Source organism: Phyllostomus hastatus, unplaced genomic scaffold, assembly GCF_019186645.2.
Source record: "Phyllostomus hastatus isolate PE091 unplaced genomic scaffold, TTU_PhHast_1.1 phas_contig_1106, whole genome shotgun sequence".
Taxonomy (NCBI): domain Eukaryota; kingdom Metazoa; phylum Chordata; class Mammalia; order Chiroptera; family Phyllostomidae; genus Phyllostomus; species Phyllostomus hastatus.
The window spans coordinates 158,553-171,500 of NW_025333522.1; the positions used below are offsets into that span (position 1 = coordinate 158,553).

The following is a 12,948-nucleotide window of genomic DNA, read 5'->3' on the forward strand; positions in this document are numbered from 1 at the left end:
TACCAAGCCCTTATTATATGAAATGATAAAGAGACTTACCTAAGAAATAGAAGATCAAAAACTATGAACAGTAAAACGACAATAAACTCACAACTATCAATAACTGAACCTAAAAAAATGAAAACAAAAACTAAGCAAACAGCTAGAATCAGAGAAATGGACATTACATGAAGGGTTTTCAGTGGGGAGGGGGATGGGAAGAATTGGGGGGAAAGGCACAAGGAACAAGAAGCATAATTGGTAGGCATAAAATAGATGGGTAGAGGTAAAGAATTGTATAGGAAGCAGAGAACAAAGAGCTTACATGTACAACCCATGGACATGAAGTAAGTGGGGGGGGATGCTGGAGGGTTGAGGGGTGTAGGGGGATAAGGGGGGAAAACTGTAATAGCATAATCAATAAAATATACTTAAAAGGAAAAAAAAGTTAGTTCCTGGAAGGTTGCCAGGTAGGAGGGGGAGGGGGAGAATGGGTGTAGAGGTGAGGCGATTAAGAAGTACAAAAAGGTAGTTACAGAATAGACATGGGGTATAAAATACAGTCTATGAAATAGAGCAGCCAAAGAACTTACACACATGACCCATGGACATGAACAAATGGTGGGGGATTGCCTGAGAGAATGGGGGGGTGCTCGGTGGAAGGGGGCAAAGGGGGAAAAGTCAGGACAGCTATAATAGCATAATCAATAAAAGGTAATTAAAAATATCTGAAATTTATTTTAGGAGAATTTATATATGTGAGTTAGTATGATACTTTTCCTCCCTAAATATTTAGCCATTTCTTTGTTTTTATTTATGAAGTTTATTTTCTTATAATAAATTATGCTTTCCTCTGGGCAGACAACCTTCCTGTTATTGCACTAATAGCACCTCTGTAACACCAAGCTATAGATGTTTGTATGCAAACAAGAGACATATTCTTCAATGGAGTACTTGTCTATCAAGCATTTTAGGGAGGAGGCAGAAAAAATCAGTGTCCCTCAGGTTGAAGAATTGGAAGGGGATAACTTAATACCCCTCTGATAGATGGTTTTCTCCCAGGAAGGGAAACATACAAAGCTTATATCTGGGTTCTGGGTATGGGGAAGGACAGGAGGGCTGAGAAGCCCAATCCAGCACCTCAGCTCAGCTCCTCTTCTCTCTGAGGGAAGAGGGGACTAATTTTTCTCTCATTTTTAACAAATTCTTCTGGCCTAGCTGATGCTTTGTGGAAACAATGAGGATGAGGTCATCATCAGAATTAACAGCAATTGCTCTGGTTGGTGTGGCTCAGTGGACTGAGCACTGGGCTACAAAGCAAAGGGTCACCAGTTTGATTCCCAGTTAGGGCATGTGCCTGGATTGTGGGACAGGTCCCCAGTAGGATATGTGAGAGGCAACCATGCACTGTTGTTTCTTTCCCTTTTTCTCCCTCCCTTCCCCCCTCTCTTTTAAGTAAATAAATAAAATCTTTAATAAGACAGTGTGCTTACTATACTATGCTTAGGTATCCCTATTACCACACTAGTGAAGTGCTAGCAAAGTTGTATTGGTCAAAGCTGTAATCTGGAGGCAGATTGACAGGGATGCCTGAGTAGGAAGGGTAGGACCTGAGTAGAAAGGAGGGTAGGACCTGAGTAGGAAGGGTAGGACCACGGTTGGGGGTACATGAACAGTGATTGTAACATAATTAGGCCTTCTTTGTAGAGGCTGAACAGGAGTGGGGTTAGGATGAGCTGCATGCCCCAGGAGCTCCCCTAACTCTGCCTTTGTACTATGCTGAAAACAATTTGCTTGCACATTTTTAATGGAACAGGGACTTTGGGGGAAGCAGTATTGGGCAAGAGCATGTTAAGCCTTCATGGGGCAGTCAGGCAGCTACCACAGCCTTGACTTTGAGACTACATAGGTAACATAGGTCTGGCTAGTGCCCACAAACCTATTGTAATGTAGGTCATAGAAATAGTAGCTCCCACCATTGTCACCACCATCATACCATTGTCACCACCACCATCAATGGTATCAGATTTGGTAAGGACAATGCCATTGAGTCATCAATGAGCTGAGCATAGAATGGTCAGCAAAAGCTTTGTTGAACTTGACCAGCTGATCAACGACCTCATTGCCTATTAAGGCCTCCCCCACAAACTGCACCAAGTTGGGTGTATTGGCTGTAAGAGCTTGGCCAGGGCAGTCATCAGAAAGGTATTGTGTTGCATGGACCATGTGTCCATCAGCACTGCATCAAAGCCTTGATTACATGCAAAGGCAATAGCAACATCTTTGCCATAGCCCTTCTCAAACCTTGGTCCAATCACTGTGATTCTTGGTGGTGAGGGGGTTGTGATATAGGGCACTCAAACATTGGGAGTGTGTGTGCAGCTGCTCCACAGCTGCAGATGTTCCACAGCCCCAGCATGAAATGTGTCACAGGTGTCGCAGGTGGTCAGAGGTGGCAATGAAGCCACTGAAGCCATTCTATAAAAGCCAGAAAGAAATCTTGGCAAGGTTAGTAGACTTCCCCACTCCATTAACCCCACAGAAAGTGACAACATAAGGGCACTGAGATGATGCTGGGCATCCATGATATCCTGGGTCATGTCTATACAATGTTGTGGCTGCAGAATCTGTACCAGAGACTCTTGTAGAGCCTGTTTTACTGTGGAAATCACCATGCTGAATGTCCCCATCACCTTCCCTTCCAACTTGCTGGCCATGGATTCACAGAGTTGGATAGCAATGTCTGCTGCTACATTCTTAGCAATGAGGTGATCATGCAGCTTGTCCAACACAGATTCCATGTCTTCCAATGCAAGCTCTTAGAGCCCACAAGGCCCTTCAGCATCCCAAACATGGCACCCAGAGTCCCCTTGGTAGCATTAGGTTTCATAGGGTTTTAAGTGGCCCCTTCACCATCTGAGCTGCTGCAGTCAAGACCCTGAAGATGCCCTCAGGCCCAGTTCCTAGAATCAAGTTGATGTCCTCAGGTAGGGCAACATCTGGGGCTCCATTGGTGGTAGGAGAGCTATAATCTGGGTCTTCCTTTTTAGCACAGCCACCCAGTGCTCATACCCGAGATGCTTTTTTACCCTTCCCTTTGGAGCATCCAACTTCATGGACTTGCCAGACTTGTCTATACCTTTCCCATGTTTCTGAAAGAACTCCTCTCACTTCCTCCATATCAGCTCAACTTTGGAAAGTTCTACCCCATTCTTAGCTCCCACTGACTTCTCCTTAGGGACTGTTTTGCTGGTATCCAAAAGGACATCAAAACTTTCCTTCTTGTTTCCTTGACTTTTTTTCATTTTTTATTTTTATTCTTTGCCTTTTCCTTGGGCTTTTTACCCCATGTCTCAATCATGGATCTTATAGGTTTCTTGGCCTTTTCAGAATCTTCCTATTTCTTTATGGTAGTCAGAACCTGAACCTTACTGCTCTCCTCTGTTTCATTCATGAAGGAGCCACAGAAAATCATTTTGGAAATCAAAATTGCCACTCAACAGAGTCACTTTGCTGTTAAATCTCTGTGTAGTACCTGTCCTGAAACAGCCAGTGCACATCCTCTATCCATTTGTCTATACATGTCAGTGTTAGGATCTTCTGAAACCAACCACAAACACCAGCTCAAACAGGTTGTCCAGTTTATACTTGAGTGTGAGTGCATCATGAGTGAAGGAGTTGTGGCCTCCCCTTTCCTGCAGCAGCACAGAACAAATCAATGCATTAATGGGCCCAGTCCAGGAGTCACTCATACCCTGGAAGCACTAGAGCACAAGCTTGCCCTTTGAGAAAATTGTGAAGAAGTTGAACATGGTGGCAGCAGGAAAAGAGCAGCCTGGCTGGAACTGGGAATCTAGCTATGTCTTCCAGTATCATGGTTAGTCATTTTTCCCCATTAATTTCAAATGTTTCTCTAATATACACTAAATTTCAACATGCATATTGGAATATTTGTTAATTATAACACTTGTTCTGCTGTATTTTGATGACTGTAGCTTTAGCTGGTAGAAAATAACTTTTATTTTCCCCCTATTTCATAATTTGCTTGATAGTTCATGTCCTATCTACTTCTCAGCTTGTCAAGTTCACTTTTTAAAATGCCACTATAATTTTGATGGTTATTACTTTGAAAGTACAGGTTATTTTACAAAAATTAATGTATTTAAATACAAATATTAAATATTTTCATTTAGAAACATAGCATATTTCTCTATTTCTTCAGTGTTATACACATGCATTAACATGTGTATAACTTTTCACCTTGTTATTGTAGAGATTGTGGTATATTTATACATAGCATAGTCCATCCTCTCGTGGAGTTTTCACTTTGGAAGGTGGAAACAGAGATGAAGCAAGTAAATTAAGGCATAAGTAAGAAAGTTTCACACTATGGTAAATGCAGTGAAGAAAATAAAACACAACGTGTGACAATGCCTTTTGTTTTGGATGCATGCCACTTAAATCAGTAACCTCTATAAAAAGTTAAACATTTTTTAAATTTAATCTTTATTGTATGTTTTCTATTACCTTTTAGTCCCATTATACCTCCCTCCCTACAACAATCACCACACTGCTATCCATGTCCTTGAGTCCTTTTTCCTTTTTGCTTAGTTCCTCCACCCTCCAACTTTCCCACTCCCAACAGTCATCCCCACTCTCCATCTACAGGTCTGTCTCCATTTTCCTTGTTAGTTAGGTTTGTTCATTAGGTTCCATATATGAGTGAAATCATATTTGTCTTTCTCTGACTGGCTTATTTCACTTAGCATAATGTTCTACAGGTCCATCCATACTGCTGCAAATGGTAAAATTTTAATCTTTTTTACAGTCAAGTAGTATTCTATTGTGTAAATGTCCCATAGTTGATTTATTCACTTATCTACTGATGGACACTTGGGCTACTTCCATATCTTGGCAATTGTAAATAACATTACAATGAACATAGGGGTGCTTATGTTCATAAGAATTAGTGTTTTGGGTTCCTTTGGATATACTGCCAGAAGTGGGATTGCTGGGTCAAAAGGCAGATCCATTTTTAATTTTTTGAGGTATCTCCAAACTGCTTTCCACAATGGCTGTACAAATTTGCATTCCCTCCTACAGTGCAAAATGATTTCCTTTTTTCCATATCCTCGCCAGCACTTGCTGTTTGTTTGTTTATTGATGATAGCCATTCTGACAGATGTGAGATGATATCTCATTGTGGTTTTATTTGCATTTCTCTGATGATTAGTGATATTGAGCATCTTATCATATGTCTATTGGCCATCTGTATGTCCTCTTTGAAAAGATTTTTAAGTTGGAATCTGAATGATGAGAAGTAGTAAGCCAAGCAGATTTGACAGAAGAACATCATGGGCTAGTGGGAACAATTTTGGACTGTGTGATGGGCAGCAAGATGGTCAATAGGGTTAGATTAGAGTGAATGTGAAAGACCACAGTCTCAAGTACAAACTGAAAGGTAGGTAGGGGAAAGATTATGTGCATACTTGCTGAAAAATGACATGATCTGATTTATATTTATAAAAGTCAATCTGTATACTAGGGAGAAAACATGTTATAGTGGGAAAGAGTGAAAAGAGAAAGACCTACTAGGATGCTATTGTAGAGCAATGGGCAACAGATTATGGTGACTTGGGCTAATACTTAAAGGGGAAATCAAGAGAAGTGTGCATATTTGAAATGTACTGTGTAGATGAAGCCAACAAAATTTACTTGTTGGGGCAGTAAGGCATAAAGAAAAAGCAATGTTTATATTTATTTTTAGTTTGATCAGTCGTGTGGATAGTGATATTTTTGATTTAGCTGGAAAAAATGAGAGAAGAACAGATTAGCAGGAGAATGAATCAAGAATTATGTTTTGGATTAAATTAAAAATCCAACTAGACATAACAAGAAGGCCATTGATATAAGAGTCTGTGGTTTGTGGAAGTAAGCAGGTCTTTGAGAGTTAAAAGTATGTAGATGGTATTTAAACCTATGCAACTAGGTGAAATTACTCAGAAAGTGATTACTGAGTGAGGAGAAAGAGAGGTCCCTATTAGCACTACGGGAACTTCCAAATTCTGTAAGAAAAGGAGATCCAATAAAGCAAAGAGAGTTAAGATAGGTAACAGGGAAAACCAGAAGTGTGTGGAGTCTGGAAGCCAAAAGAACAAAAGTTTCAAGAGAAAGGAAGTGTCAACCATGTCAGTATTGCTAAAAATTTAAAGGAAAAGAATATAGGAATGGCCACTTCATTTGGAGCATCAGTGATGACTGACAAAGAACAGATCTATGGAAAAAGATCAGAGTTTGATTGGGAGTGGGTTAATATGTGAGTAGAAAATCAGCAGAGGAGAAAGCAGGCATAGAAATGCTTTTGAGAATTTTTTTCTTTTGAAGAGAAGCCAAAAAAATGGGTCAGTAACCAAAGGGGATGTGGGATCATGGAAATGTTTCTTTATGATGGGATAATAAGAGCATATTTGTATCCTTACGTTAATTATCCAGAAGAAACAAAGAAAATGGTTTCAGATTAAAGGGATTGTGTGGGAGCAATTCTTTGGTAGGTGAGTGAGCCTGGGATTCAGAGTACTAGTGAAGGTGGTCAGACTTTGATTGACAGTTGTAAATGGAGAAAGCAAGACATAGAAGTGCAGATATATAGAGAGGAGTGGGAGGTTTGAAGAGGGCAAGGTAAGGGGCTGCCCTTCCTTACTTCCCTTGCTTCCCTTTCCCATCCCATATAGCTTACTTTCTCTTCCAAGTATGGAGTAAGGTTGTCAGCTGAGACTCAAGGTATGAAGCAGTCATTTTAAGAAAGGAAACAAGACTGGGTTCAGGAAGTGCAGTAATGTGTTCTGGAAGGCATGGCTGAGTATTGCAAAAAATGACCAAATTACAAATTATTAGTTGAAGATATTTACAATCAAATTACCAGTGAGCTTTAATGAAGTAGATAATAGAGTCAAATATCTTCAGAAAGAGTACAAAGAAGCTAGAACTGAAGAGCCAAGAAATAAAGCTTAATACTCTATGAGAACATAATACATGAGGAAAGAAATAGAGGAAATTAACAGAAAAGGGAAGATTTATTTTAAAGTATCAATAGGAAAGTGGCAACTTTGAAAACAAAATTAAAACCTCACTATGTCAATATAAATTAGAAACTTATTATGAAAGTTAAATGCAAGTTGTAAAATGATTAAGAAAAATAAAATATATAAATTGTTATCAAAAGATTGGGTAGAAAATTACATCCTAACAGTAAAATTACTGAAAGAAAACAAGGAAGATAAGAGGGATAGATTTCACAACACAAATATTTTTAATGCTTCTCTGTCTAAAAATCCTTATCATAGAGATACAAAAAAGTCAAATAACAAATAACAGATTTGGAAAAAAGTTATTAGCATAAACATAACAATCAAAGTATTTGTATCCCTAATCTGTAAAGAACTCTAACAACTGAATAAGAAAGATATACATAAATTAATTATGAAAATTAATTGATTTAAATGTTAAATCTAATAAAATATTAAAGATTGTTACATTTAACATGGAAAAGATATGGTTGGTTAAGCACACTTGCATATTGCTGGTAAAAATACAAAATATTTAACATTTAAAAAAAGTCCATCTTTTTACATGAAGAATAAATATAAAATAGATTTTTGGCCTTGGCTTTAGTAATTGCACTCATAAAAATTTATTCTAAGGGAAAAAAGTCACACACCTAAGAGATCAACATTATTGTTTTTACACACACATACACACACACCATCACTACCATTAAATTTATAATAGTGGTGAAATAGCTAATTCTATTACAAAGGGGCCATATGATATAATGTTATGTTACCACATAAAAATATTTTTAAGGCTGTTTATGTAGGAGTTAAGATTTAACTCATTAAATACTCATTATATGCCAGGAGCTGTTCTAAATGTTCTGCATTTATATTTACTACCTTAGTTCTCACAACGGCTATGAACTAGGTCTTACTATTACTGCCAATTTATAGTTTATAAAGGTGCAGACTAAGATAGAGAAGTTAAGTAACTTGCTTAAAACTGTATACAGTAGTTCTCCCTTATTCTTGGGAAATATGACCAACCCCCCCCCCCCCCCCAGTGCATGTCTGAAACTGTGGATCATACCAATCCTTGTAAATTAGGCACAGTAAGAGATTAACAACAATAACTAATATAAAATAGAATAATATATTGTAATATGAGTTATGTGAATGTGGCTCTCTGTCTCAAAATATCTAATTGTACTGTACTCACCCTTCTTCTTGTGATGATGTGAGATTAATAAAATACCTTGTTGAGAACTTTTACCTTTTCACTTAAAGAAAGCACTTTATACCTTATCTTTGGCATACCCAAATTGCCAGCATCACTGCTCTTGTGCCTTGGGGCTATTATGAAGTAAAGTAAGGGTGAGTTGAACACAAGCACTCCGCCATCAAGACAGTTGATCTGATAACTGATGACTTCTGGTGACTTCTATGTGAATTACTGTGAATTACTGATGGGAGTGTCTACAGCATGGAGATGCTGGGCAAAGGCATGGTTCATGTCCTGAGTAGGGTAAATGCGAGATTTCATCATGTACCTCAGAATAGTGTGCAATTTCAAACTTTGGAATTATTCCTGTACTTTTTTGTTTAATATTTTCAGGCCAAGTTAACACCAGGTAACCAAAACCATGGAAAGCAAAACTGCAGATAGGTGGTGTGGGGTCTGCTGTATAAGTAGGTAGGGGGTGTATTAAATTCAAACTTTGGTACTCTGACAACTGACCCGCAGGTTCTTTGTCATTGCTCTATATTGCTGCCATATAATGTAGGGGGAAATCACGATATATTAATAAATGAAAAAATCTCTATTCTACATGCAAAAATCAACTGAGTAAAAGGCACACCTGTCTTAAAAATGGAAGGAAGTGTATCTGAATATGTGTAGAGATTATCTACAGGTAAGAAGATTTAGCAGGTTTTGCCTAATTTTAGTACTCTTAATGTTATTAATTTTTAAAAAGAACTTCTTTTAGTGTTAAAGATAATACGATGATTTTTTAAAATTTTATTTTAATTGTTGTTCAAGTACAGTTTTCTGTCTTTTACTCCCAGCCCAGCCCATCCACCCAGCCCCCGCCACATCCCCCCCATTTCCACCCCCCCTAGTTTTTGTCCATGTGTCCTTTATACTTGTTCCTGTAAGCCCTTCCCCTTTTTCCCTGAAATTCCCCTGAAATTTCCTCCACTCTCCCCTCTGGACACCGTTTTATTTTTGAAAAAAAAAAAAAAGGAAGTGTTAGCAAATTCACAAAGCATGCAATATTCTCAAAAATAGTGTCACTCAGATGAACCACGTTATTTTGAAGCTTCAAAACAACTCACAGTTTTTGTCTAAGTATTTCCAGATTTATAAACAAATGGTAGTTGCACAACGTATTTAAGCTACTAGGAAATATATTTAACCTCCTCTTTTAGCACAAATACACAGACTCACACATCCACACATATCAAGCATATGAATCCTTGGCAATTGTGGGGAAATTTCAAGACCACTGTATGATAACAGAAAGCCAGTTTTGCATTTGTTTATTGACAAAGAATAAGCATAGTTGTTTACCATGGACCTTGCTGATGAGCTACCTTAACTTTCTATTTTATTCATTTCTGCAATATTTGTATTTAAAGCAGTATAAAGAATCCCCCATGTCTAAAATGAACAAAAAAAAAAACAAAAAAAAATATCTGTTGGAGTGCCCAGGTGTGGAAGTTTCCATAGTGGCTGATGTTTGGAAAAAGGAGGAGTGAAAATAAAGCAAGTATATGCAAACTACTACTAATTTGGGTAGTAAACTAGGCTGCCTTCATGATCTTTAACAAGGTCATTTGATCTAAAATTTGTGCAAATCTCAAGGTGTCCTCACCTGATATATGGGACTTGCTTACCTCCACTTGGAACTTTCTTTTCTTTCGCTATAATGTTGGTCTATTTGGACTCCCAAGGTTAGATGTCACATCCCAAGTTTTCAGAAGCCCCTAGCTATTTCTAACTCAGTAGCTAACTGGGAAAACAGAATAAATTTTAAATAGAGTGTGACTTGTACCTCATAATTTAGCTCATGGAAGGAAGATATAAAAGAGCATTTGATGAGTCAAGTTACATTCTTCATTTTTCTATTAAAACATATATACTCTGCAATATTGCATTTCTATTATGAGTATTTGGCTCCAGCAGAAATCTTCTGTTTGAGAAGGAATAAATTTTGGAATTAAGTCATGATCCCTCCCTAGAAGGTAGAATGTGTCCATAGAATGTATTTTCCCAGGACTCTCCTCAAGGCCCCCGTGACCTCCTTATTCCTCAGACTGTAGATGAGAGGGTTTAGGGCTGGAGTGACAATTGTGTAGAAAACAGAGATGATGTTGTCTTGCTTGGGGCTGTGGAGGGTACTAGGCAAGACATACATGAATGTGGCAGCTCCATAGAACATCCCAACCACAGTCAGGTGGGAAGAACAGGTGACTAGGGCTTTCTGCCTCCCCTCATTTGAAGGCATGTGGAGCACAGTAAATAGGATTAGTGCATAGGAGGCAAGGATAGCAATAAGAGAGGGCATCAGGAAGGTCACACCCATCACATACACCATGAGCTCATATCTGGAGGTATCTGCACAGGCCAACTTCAGCATAGGTGGGATCTCACAAAGCAGGTGACTTATTTTCCGGGACATGCAGAAGGGGAAGTGCATGGTATACAAGGTATGTCCTAGAGCACTCAGGGCTGCCAGGATCCAGGATGTGGCCACCATGAGCCAGCAGACCCTCGTACTCATGAGAACCATGTAGTTCAGAGGATGACAAATGGCCACATACCTGTCATAGGCCATGAAGGCCAGTAGGAGGTCCTCTGCACCACCCAGCATCAGTGCCAGAAACATCTGAAGGGCACAGCCTCCAAAGGAGATGCTGTTTTCCCTGTGAAAAAAATCCACAAGGGCCTTGGGAGTGACAACAGATGTGAAGAGCAGGTCCATGAGTGAGAGCTGCCCAAGCAGGAGGTACATGGGCACATGGAGCCGGGCATCCACTGTGATGAGCAGGAGCAGCAGGCCATTGTTTGTCAGAGCCAACATGTAGAGAACTGCGAGTGTGGCCCAGAGCAGCTCAGGGGACCCGCTGTCCTTCAGAATCCCCATCAATATGAAGCCACCTCCCAGGGTGGAGTTCCAGTGCTCCATTCTGTGCTGTTTCTTCAATTGACTAGGACTAAACAGATTCTTGGTAAAATTTTGCTGAAATGGTCCCTTAGTTTTGTAATATCCAACATGAGTGCAACAAGATGATACCTTTGCCACTGGTAACTGACTTTACTTCTTGATATCTCAGTTTCTGACTCTTTAATTGTACCATGATAAAGCACCACATAAATAAAGAACAGGTGTCACAGCAATTGTCACACATTAAGAGATCACCACATAAAAATATTTTTCAGTCATCAAATGTGAACATGTATCTTTCCAGAAAGATTAAATCATCTTTCTTTCAATAGGAAACAATATTCTGGCAATTATGCCTTTGTCTATTCTCAGACTGATCTTATAATGTTAGACTAATGATTTAAAAACCCAGTTGCTGTTATGCCTAGACCTGCTATGAATATTAAATTCTAACAGGTACAGAAATAGGTTTCAATAAAGCACTTCCACTTATTTTTCCATTACAATTTGTGTCCATTTGTTTTCATCATTCAAGACTGTAGATTCAAGCCTCACTGGAAGAGCTAATGTGTGCCCACTATTTATTTATTTATTTATTTATTTATTTATTTATTTATTTATTTTCAATTCTTCACCTGAGAATGTGTTTTTTATTGGATTTAGAGAGAGGAAAGGGGAGAGAGAGAGGGACAGAGGAGAAACATTGATGTGAGAGAGAGAGACATTGATCAGTTGCCTCCCATATGTACCCTGACTAGAGTTCAAACCAGTAAACTGGGTATGCATCTTAACCTGGAATTGATCTTGCAGCTTTTTGGTATACATGTGAATGATGCTCCAATCAACTGGGCCACCCAGACAGGGCTAACATGTGTCCACTTTAGTCACCTTTCTTGACTAGCTCCCATTCTCCACATGTCTGAGAGAGAATTCACTGTCTGAGACTAGGAGATGGTGAATTTCAGTTGTTATTGCTTTTAGAGTTAAAATTTAGGATCAATGCAGATATAGGTGCTTTTCAAAAACAGATTATGACAAAATGTGACCTGGGAGGACTCAGAAATATAACAGATTAGGTCCTTCCCAGGAGGATTAGAGTGTTTATGTTTGAAAAAATGGTGAAAGGTTTTGATTCCACAGGAATTTAATAGTAAAGGTATTAAGAGCATGTGACAAGTATATCAGCTGCCCTTAGGTGGACCTTTGGAGATGTGTTTTATCCAATATGTGCAAAAATGCCTTATCAGAGGCCAGCAAAGCCTATGGGGTCTAAAGGCATGTACTGATGCTTTGTCAGGAAATAGATAACCAAGGCTGGCATGTAGCATATATTCATCATCCTCATTGATTCCTCTTCATGTTTAGAAAAAAACAAGAATAGAAGAGGATGGGGAAGTGCTATAGAGCCCAAAGCACTACAGAAGATGGAAGATGGAGTAGCTTAGTTCTTGGGCTTTGTTTTTTAACTCAGCCTTCCTGGAGGCTGCACATTTCCCTGAAAGAATCAATGCTCTTACCTCAGGTGCCGAGCAAGAGGCCCAGCTGGCTGACCATGCAGACTTCCCTGGGATTGGTTTAAGGTCAGCAATGTTCCTGTAGAAAAGGTGAAGGAAGATAACAATTTTCTAGCAATATCCAATTGGTTTAATTTTTGCTAAGCTGGGTTAAGTGTCTGAGGAGTCTGAGCAAGATAGGTATCAGGGCCCTCCTGTGCCTTCTATTCCTCTACAGGTCTCTTGTGATGCAGT

General features: G+C 39.0%; 1 protein-coding gene and 1 pseudogene across 1 annotated transcript; both read right to left on the reverse strand.

Annotated features, from left to right (window-relative positions):
- Positions 1–1,880: 1,880 nt before the first annotated feature.
- On the reverse strand, positions 1,881–3,791 carry LOC123816896 (annotated as a pseudogene).
- A 6,479-nt stretch (positions 3,792–10,270) lies between these two features.
- LOC123816925 (olfactory receptor 2AG2-like) lies at positions 10,271–11,227 on the reverse strand. Its single transcript, XM_045836169.1, has one exon. It carries the CDS (start codon positions 11,219–11,221, stop codon positions 10,271–10,273), a length of 951 nt encoding a protein of 316 aa, XP_045692125.1. The 5' UTR covers positions 11,222–11,227.
- Positions 11,228–12,948: the final 1,721 nt, after the last annotated feature.